We start from the raw sequence: 10,000 nt of genomic DNA on the forward strand, positions 1-10,000 counted from the left end.
ACTTTGGTGCGGAATTTCTTATTTCTGTTGTATGGGCGCTGAAATCAAGCAAAGAAAACAATATCCACTTTACCAGGCATCAACATGTCGCTTTTCAGTATGACCTTGTAACCGGCTGGTACAAAACACAGGTCACAGGTCATTGTTTTACAATTGCAGAACTTCTGTATTTGTAAAACATGACCTGTGACCTGTGTTTAGGCCTAAGTAGGCCTCTTGTTGGCATTTGTAAACGGTTAGGGTTGCTTCTGTATTAGTAAAACGATGACCTGTGAATTGGGATCTTTGACCTGTGTTTTGTACCTGCCCCCTTGTAACACAATCCTCTCAATAACAAAAGGTTAAGATTTGCAGTTAAATCAGGCTTCTGGTTCTCAAATCAAAGGTTGCCGTCCGCGTCTAAAAAAGGCGCTCGGGCTTAAGCTCCTTGTTGTAAAATGTGTTTTTTACTCCGACGGGTTTCGTCTAACTTTCGTAAACTTCTAGACTTTCGAAAAGTCCTACATCTCATAAAAATCACGCTTCGCTCGCCAAACATTTTCTCCTGGGATTCTCGTGAGGTCGACTTTTGGCACGGCGGGTCTAATTTGCAGGTCGCAGGTCGCAGGTCGCGGGTTGCAGGTCACTGTTTCACCAATACAGAAAGTATACTAAACATTCATAAAAGCTAACCTTAGCTTTTAAGAATGTTTAGGATACGTCCCGTATTGGTGAAACAATGACCTGCGACCTGCAAGTTAGACCCGCCGCTTGTGGCAAGTCTAGTGGACTTCTTCAGGGAGTTTGGGGCGTTACGTGACATCCAAAAAAACGGCTGCCAAGCAACCTTGTCCCAAGGTCTCTCTTCTTCCCTTCCTTCTCTCTCCACTCCTCTCCCGCTCTAAGGAAGGGAAGAAGAGAGAGCCTGAGGATGAACTTGCAAAATCACCCTCTCCAGCCCTCTCCTCAGTGCTCAATGGTGAAAGGTTATCCTACCCGTCCCCGGCACATGATTCTTTGTTACAGTGAAAGCGAGGCTCTGTCATGGTGCCTATTCAACATTGGATGGAATTTCCTAAAAGCATTTGTTTTGGTATTGAAAATTAGACGACTTATTCACCCGAAAATTAGCATCAACGTAAGGATTTTGTACGGATTTAAAAATACTGAACATACTCGATGAATATGGACATTAGTAAAGAGGTAGAAAGCGCTTTAGAGGAGGAAGGATATGTAAAAATCGACTCTACCTCTCCATCTACGACGACGACTGCATCGTTAACTTCTCCTGTGTCATCTGCCGAGAAAACGTCGAGTTTATCGGCCGCAAGTTCGCTTCGATCCCTACCTGAAAATCGAAGTACAAGTCCTGTTCAACAGAAAATAAGACCAGGTGTTTCTTCACCTGTTGAGCCTACAAATCCGAGTGATCCTTCGGGTTCGACTTCAACAACGTGGCAACGTCGGGACAGCGATGAAGAGCCATTTGCTGGAGTGTGGGGCTGGATGTCTAGTGCTGTATCGGCTGGATTGCAGACAACACAAAACTTGGGAAGAAATATCGTTGAGAAGACAAAGGTATCACAAGAGACACGATCTGTGATCTCGATCTAGTCAACGTTCAGTGTTTTGTTTTGAAACATCATCATTGTAAGACACTGTTAGTATAAACTCATTTCAAATCAGCCATGTGTACAACAACAACAACAACAACAAACATTTATTTATGTTTCCACAAAAAAACAAAAGAGACAGCATTAAAGTAAGGGACTTAATAATTTGTCCCAAAAAACTACTCACAATAGTAGGGACTAAATGAGCTGAGTTGTTAAAAGATTCAATATTATTAGTTTATTTGGGTTGTAATTAAAATAGGATAAAATTGAAAATAGCCAAGAAAGTAACTAAATAAAGTAACCAAAGTTAATAATAAACAAAGAAAAAGGTGTGAAAAAAAAGAAAAAGATAAAAAATAATAGTCCAATTATAATTTTATTATAATTAATACCAGTTACTATCAGCTAGTGACAGAACCAAAAACTGGATTGGGTTAAATATAGTAGGAGCAAAGTGAAGCGTTAATACTTTTAAGTCTACTCTAAGTCAAAATTATTCAATTATTTTCTAAATCTCAATGTAAATTTGCATGTTTGTAGTCTCCGTCAGTCTTAATACAGTATCTCATTTTGTGATGTGATCCTGTATATATATTTTTGTACACATCGTAATATCTATACATTTTTATCTCTTTACAATACTGATTACTATTTTTACTGATCACTGGTTTATACCAGCAAATCTTTTGATTTTGCTGATCGGTCTTTTCAGTCTAAATAAAGATGTTATTATTATTATTATTATTATTATTATCATCATCATCATCATCATCATTATTATTATTATTATTATTATTATTAATTCAATAATATCTATTGGTCATAACACCTTCCTGTTTCTTGCATGGCTGTTCACAAATTGGCATAATTTTGCGATCCATCCATCAAGAGGCTAATTAATGTCTTGACCATGTTCTCAACGTTCTACTTTTTCTCAATTTTTTTAGACATCAGTTGAAAGTGTGATTACTACACTTGATCCAGAAATGGAGGATTACATGCGTAAGGATTTCATCATTTTTCTTTTAGCTATATTTTTTCATAGCTTAAGGTTTGTCAAAAAGTGTTTGTGCTAATGAGATTTTCACCTATTTCATTTTGCTCGTGTAGTGAGGAAATTGTCTGTCATTACTTTCTCCTTTACCTAAAATTTTACCATCTTTTATAAGAATAATGTCTGGTGGTTTGATGATACATACGATGTGATACATATTTAATTCACCACTCCCCATAACGGCTTTTCAGGGCCACTGAAACACAATTGCGACAGAGCAGAACATTCAACAACAACAACAACAACTGTTAAGAATCCCAACTGGCTGGAGGCAAGCTAGTTGGCTATTTACAGGTGCAGCTGAGAAGTCGAACCAGGGACTACCAGGAACAAATTCAACCAGTGGCCAGGATGCGTCTTGAACTTGGGATCCCAGGATCTCAAGGAAAGGGCCCTAACCGCTGGGCCACACAGACTCCTAAATGATCTCTGAATAATAATTAAAAATCCAACATAATTCAATGGACTTTTTTATCTACTTTGCATATAGATTGTTAAGGTAAAAAAAATGTAATTTTCTTTAACAATCTGTCCAATGGTGTTCTCTCTGTAAGGGTCAATTAGTCTGTGTACATCCGCCTCCTCCCGGCGGACGTACACAGGCTAGGATCAATGGAATTACACTTAGTTGTCAAACTACCGTGAGGAGGTAACCAACTTGTCGGCTATTTACAAATGCAGTAGAGTTGTATTGGGGACCTGCAAAAAAAATCTTGCAAGTTGCCAGAGTAAGATCTGAACCAGACACAACGACTTGCAAATCCAATATAATTAATATCCAAATCATTTGCGTATGTCTAGAGGAGCGTGTGCCTGTGCTCTTCTCCCCAACTTCAATATCACTCGTGTCTGGGACTACAGATGATTAAGAATGGTGCCTAGTAATTAAAGATATTTTTGCCCCGGTGTGTGATTATGCAGCAAAATTAATGTAGATCTTAACAAGTGTTATTGAAATCCAAAAAGAAAATTGGGAGTAACCACGCATTTTTTAGAGATAAGTCATGAATAATTGTAAAAAGCTTTAAAATACAAAGCAATGTATGGCATTCTTTCTCAAATTGAAGCTTAATTATCTCTTAAAAATGCATGGTTACCCCCAATTTTCTTTTTGGATACCAAGAGTACTTACTAAGATCTACTTTCTCCAGATAGTTTTAAACTGCAAAAATATCCCTGTTTAGAGGTCAGGGAAAAGTCAAGGAATTTTCTTGTTACTGATGAGTGGCAACCCTAAAGAAATAGGTAGCAAATGCTAAGACTATAGGGACACCTCGTGTTGGATGTCAAAATTGGTTGTACATCTGATTACAAGTCTTTGTGAACATAAGTGGAACCACTGGGTTATTGTGTCCTCTAAAGAAGAGCATCTGTGTAAAGCTGGACTTTTTAGTCTTTTCAGATAACAAACTTTAAAATAATGTATTTTCCATGTCAAGTTCTTCTCAACAAATTTTGCCACATGTTTAATGGCCACTAAAATGAAATCAAAGCATGTGAAACTAAAACAGGTCAAATCAAATGAGGTTTTTTGATTAGAGTGGGGAAAACCAGATTACCCTGAAAATCGTCCAAACTGATTAGAAGACTAACAAACTCAACCAACACATGACGCAGAGTTCATGGCTTGAACCCAGACCACATTTTTCCAAAATCTTTGACACTTTTTTGGATAAATGGACACCAAAGGGACCATTGATAGTGTCCATATTAACAGGGTGTCCTTATTAAGCAGGTTGGGTAAATTAAGACAAAAATAGAGCACTGTACACATTTTTGGAGCAAAATGTAAAAGATATAAAACAAAACATTAGCAGCAACAAACTGAATGTCTGTAGGCTGTGTACAAAGTAGCCATTTTCCGTAGCTAAGTCTATGAGTCTATAAGTCTATAAGTTGCTCATTTTTACCACTGTGCATTAACCATTATTGTATTGGCTAATTCTATAAGAATGGTACGAAATATTAAAGTTATGTCTTTCATTTATGCACATTTTTTCTTCCCCATCAACTAATTCTCATAGGAAGTCAACCTCGCTAATATGAACGCTCTTGTCAACTTTGTCTTTAATGAGCTTTATCATCTCTTGTAAAGGCAGTCAAATACTGCTGTTCAAATGTCAATAACTGACTATTTTGCCAACAAATGATTTTGAGCACTGTGTATAAGACCTATGCAAGTTAATGTATAAGTGTCTGTTGTCCGTATTAACAGGCGTCCATATTAAGCAGGTTGAATTTTGAAAGAATTTTTGGGCCTGCTTTCGGGACAAAGATAAGTGTTCATAACAACAGGGTGTCCGTATTAAGCGCTTTGGCCATAAAACAGGGTTCAACTGTACATTGCAAGATCAATATTGCACCTTATTCCCAAGGTCTGACCTTTTTTGCTATGTGCATGCAGTTCCTGGTCTTGTGGCCTGGCCTGCAATTATTGTGAACTGCATAATGTAATAAAGTATTAAGTGCTGTTTAATATATTCTTAAGAAAAGTATGATATATAACAGATTTCTACCATATTTTACATCACTGTGCTCAATTATTCTGTTCCTTCTACTTAATTTTCTTTTGACAGATGGCAGAGACCAGTCTATTTCCTTAGTAATAACAACAAATGATTCAGAGACAATTGAGGCAATTAAGGATGGTTTTCTGCAAGTGTTTGAGCATGTTGCAGCACAAGCCCATCCCTCTGTTTCCAGCATTGCCCCTTTACCAGTTGGATTTTCGGCTGGAGTTAAGGGTGCACAGCACAGAATAGCAAACCTTGTGCGAGGGAAGAAAGTTCTTGAGACGCAGGTGATAATTGGCATTGAGGAAATGATATCAGAGATTTTGCCAGGAAAGTAAGTGTTTTACAAACTGGTGCAACCCACTTAGTCAAAAAAGTCCAGAAATTTAAACTACAAGGCAATAGTAATGGACAATTTTCAGTTATGTCTGGTAGGGGGCTGTGCACTTACCACATTTTCTGTTTTCATTGGGTGCTTTTCACAGGAATTTGTTGTGCCATCAACCTGTTTTCGTTCCCTGTTTTTATGTACTTTCAGTTCTAAATACGAGAGAGGACAAAACGCAGAGCCTTACTCCGTGGAGTACCTTATGGAGTACCTAAATGGAGTATCCCTGAAAATCATTTATCAGTGAAATTAAATTTTTTATCAACATGGTGAGGCATTTAGATGCACATATCTTTATTTATTTTCAGTCTTCGAGCTCTCCGATTGTTACAGTTCGATGCAGTTGATGAATTGGTCACCATCTTGAAGTTTCAGAGGCATTTCGTGTGTCCCTTATTATAGCGCATTTTTAGACAAATATTTGTAAGAACACATAGACCCCTGCATACCCACACAGGCCTGTGTATGCCCATGTATTCTTGTATGGAATGGAATGGAGAATTTATGTGCACAAGGTAATTTCATAAGAGTACAAAAAGGGAATATATGCAGTGGCGGATCTAGGGGAGGGGCCCGGGGGGCCCGCCCCCCACCCCACCTTATTTTGGCAAAAAAAAAAAATTGGTAAAATTGAGGCTAAAATTTTTTTTGGGTTCACACACTGAAAAAAACCGGGCCCCCCTCCCTTAGCTCAAGGTCTGGATCTGCCACTGATATGGGCATACAGCAGCATACATGGGCATATATGGGTATACAGTGTATACTTCAGGGGCATATATGGGTATATTATGGGAATACACAGGTCTATATATATGGGCATACAGGGATATACACGTTTGTTTTAATATTTGTCTAAATATACAAAAAGTTAAATACACTATAATTAGGTATACATGAAATACCTACAAAATTTCAAGATGGTGGTCAATTTGTGAACTGCATCAAACTGTAACAATTGGAGAGCTAGAAAGTTCAAAATAATTGAAGGTATGTACATCTAATACCTCAACATGGTGATAAAGAATTTAATTTGACTGATAAATGATTTTTAGGGGTACTCCATTTAGGTACTCCATAGGGTACTCCATGGAGTAGGGCTCTGCGTTTTGTAGTCTCCCTCTAAATACAGGGTTTGTGCTACTCCTTGAAGACCTTGAAAACCCCTTGAATTTAATTTTGGACTTCAAGGGCGCTTGAGAAGCCCTTAAAAAGGATTTGGCGGGAAACTGCTTGAATTTTTTCTTGCGTGAAATTGTTGAAAAATGTTGAGATTGCGTCGTGCTAAGTTAAAGAGACATTTCAAAAATTGAGCCCAAATTGGACCATGGTGCACGCACTTAGCTCGCAGGATGTGGGAAAGAACTTGTGTGAAGCATTGCATTGTGGGATCCTTTTGTTTGTACCACATGATGAAATGGAGGCCATTTTGTTTTATGAGAGGTGTTCATTTGTAGTCACGGTCCGATGCGTAGAGGATATCAAGGTAGGCCTTTTGAGCAAAAAAAACACTGAAACACGATGTATGGCATAGAAGTCTTCTTGCAAACACTGCTTGAAAACTCAGTTTCTGGTTCTCCACTCGCACAAATCCCACCATACACTTCTTTTACATCCCCAAAAAAATGTGCATAGGCATTGTTTTCGATTTCTCTTAGGACATCTTCATGTCCCAGAAGAAATAGCAAACAATGATTATGCAAAATTTAGAGGGATGAAAGAGGTGTATCTTGGGATTTGTGCAAGTAGAGAATACAAAACCCAGCACGAACCCTGTAAATAATCTTTTTATTGATGGTAAGGACAATCTTTAGTTACTGGGCCGGAGTTTGCAAATTCCCCAAAAATGGTAAGCGCCTTTGATATATAAATGATCAAAAACTATGAACTGGGCAAACATTCATGATTACCCTTTGGACACTGCTATGCTAATACTGTACAGTTGTTAGAGCATTTTACCAGTAATTACCTCAGATAGCTTGAACCAAAGGAAACTAAAGTGGTTAACCAATTTTTTTGGAAACTTTTGATCTATTTTGAAGTGGGCTGAATAAAAGACTTGGCATGCTTAATTATCATTTTTTTTGTGGATTGTTAAATGTTCATATTTAACTCATGACGTTTTCAAGATCACAGCCGTACAGTAATGTTTCATTTACGTGTATGTGATGATATGATTTATTGACAAAAACTTTTTCTAATGATTAATTATTTTCTTCTGTGGATTGCTAAATGTTTTAAATCTGCTCATATTTAACTCATGACGTTTTCAAGATCACAGCCGTACGGTAATGTTTCATTTACATGACTGTATGTGATGACATAATGTATTGACAAAAACGTTTTCTAATGATTAGTTATTTTCTTCTGTACACTTCTCATCTTACTCTCTATAGGTGGTTTGGTTTGACATGTCTAACGCTCAGTGACCCCAGTACAAAGTTAGAACTTGAAACCTTTTCACAGTCTATTCAAATTCCTAAAGTTTACATCAAAAAAGCAGAGGAGAGTACACCATCAAATTACAATCTGCGGTGGTCAGGCTTGTCACCTACCCTTGGAGAAGTTATTTTAGGATCTGGACAAACTCATGGAGACTGGCACTCTAAAATCTCAGGTATGGCTCATTTGTTTTAATATTTGTCTAAATATACAAAAAGTTAAATACACTATAATTAGGTATACATGAAATACCCACAAAATTTCAAGATGGTGGTCAATTCGTGAACTGCATCAAACTGTAACAATTGGAGAGCTAGAAAGTTCAAAATAATTGAAGGTATGTACATCTAATACTTCAACATGGTGATAAAGAATTTAATTTGAATGATAAATGATTTTTAGGGGTACTCCATTTAGGTACTCCATAGGGTACTCCATGGAGTAGGGCTCTGCGTTTTGTAGTCTCCCTCTAAATACAGGGTTTGTGCTACTCCTTGAAGACCTTGAAAACCCCTTGAATTTAATTTTGGACTTCAAGGGCGCTTGAGAAGCCCTTAAAAAGGATTTGGCGGGAAACTGCTTGAATTTTTTCTTGCGTGAAATTGTTGAAAAATGTTGAGATTGCGTCGTGCTAAGTTAAAGAGACATTTCAAAAATTGAGCCCAAATTGGACCATGGTGCATGCACTTAGCTCGCAGGATGTGGGAAAGAACTTGTGTGAAGCATTGCATTGTGGGATCCTTTTGTTTGTACCACATGATGAAATGGAGGCCATTTTGTTTTATGAGAGGTGTTCATTTGTAGTCACGGTCCGATGCGTAGAGGATATCAAGGTAGGCCTTTTGAGCAAAAAAAACACTGAAACACGATGTATGGCATAGAAGTCTTCTTGCAAACACTGCTTGAAAACTCAGTTTCTGGTTCTCCACTCGCACAAATCCCACCATACACTTCTTTTACATCCCCAAAAAAATGTGCATAGGCATTGTTTTCGATTTCTCTTAGGACATCTTCATGTCCCAGAAGAAATAGCAAACAATGGTTATGCAAAATTTAGAGGGATGAAAGAGGTGTATCTTGGGATTTTTGAAATGTCCGTAAAAATCCGGAAGCCCGGACAAAAGAGGTGAGATTTTCCCGCTTTTTATGTTGGAAAATGGTCCTTTTTGGCCATTGAAAAGAGGGTTCATAGTGGTCCCTTCCATCATACTGTTGTCCAAGAGAAGCCCAAATATCCCAGCCATGTCTCAACATTGTTTTGGCGGTGTCAGGGAGCCATGACATTAAGATTTAGGCCAAAACAAAGTGTTTTGATATGGACAAGGAAATTAAAAATATTGCAACAATTTTATTCAGGATTTCAGGTTCTAAATCAGTGAGGAGAAAATAACGTCCGTATTTCCATAGCTTTCATACTTAACTCACACTAGGGGATTAACTAACGTTGATTCTAACATTGAATTGAGGATCACCGGTTCATTGAAAGGGCTTATAAATTTTATTTGACGAACGAAATGCTATGTGAAATGAATCATATAGTGAACTGCGGATATGAAATCAGGTGTGAGGATCATAGCATCACGTAAGTTTATTTGCTTGAGGGTCTTGTTGTGCTAACCCAACATTTCCTTGTAATTTGTGTTCTACGTGTATGTAATTTAATGACAGCAGAAGGAAGGTGTGCTAATGGGTGGCTTTTTTCTTTTTATTATGTGAAGGTTCTAGTAAAAGACAAGTTCTCACAGTAGCAGCAAGGACCTTAGCAGGGGAGTTTCAAGACCGATTGAAAACAAGTGCTGAATCACTGATGGAAAATGCAATGGTTATGTAACACTGGAATTGCAACAAGCCCCGCAACAAGCACACGAAAGGCGTTTTTAATTAATTAATTAACCCTTTTCCTTAAAAAAAAGTGACACATAAATCATCTTCAAGTACTCTGTTTAATGCCAGATGATTTAACTCGTGAATACGGGGCCAGTTTAGTGAAATAGTTAAACAAGGGATAGCA

The 10,000-nt window shown here is 37.7% G+C and overlaps 1 protein-coding gene across 1 annotated transcript in view; it reads left to right on the forward strand.

Moving 5' to 3' along the window:
• The first annotated feature begins 998 nt into the window (after positions 1-998).
• The window catches only part of LOC138019762 (protein PRRC1-like), an 11,010-nt gene continuing 2,008 nt past the window's right edge, over positions 999-10,000 (forward strand). Inside the window, exons 1-5 of the mRNA XM_068866641.1 lie at positions 999-1,557; positions 2,543-2,597; positions 5,226-5,496; positions 7,944-8,164; positions 9,708-10,000. The exon at positions 9,708-10,000 is cut by the window's right edge and continues 2,008 nt beyond it. Of these exons, the coding sequence (XP_068722742.1) occupies positions 1,159-1,557; positions 2,543-2,597; positions 5,226-5,496; positions 7,944-8,164; positions 9,708-9,820 (1,059 nt within the window). The 5' untranslated portion in view covers positions 999-1,158 and the 3' untranslated portion in view covers positions 9,821-10,000. The remainder of the gene's footprint in view (positions 1,558-2,542; positions 2,598-5,225; positions 5,497-7,943; positions 8,165-9,707) is intronic.

Source organism: Montipora capricornis, chromosome 2 (genome assembly GCF_036669925.1).
Source record: "Montipora capricornis isolate CH-2021 chromosome 2, ASM3666992v2, whole genome shotgun sequence".
NCBI lineage: Eukaryota > Metazoa > Cnidaria > Anthozoa > Scleractinia > Acroporidae > Montipora > Montipora capricornis.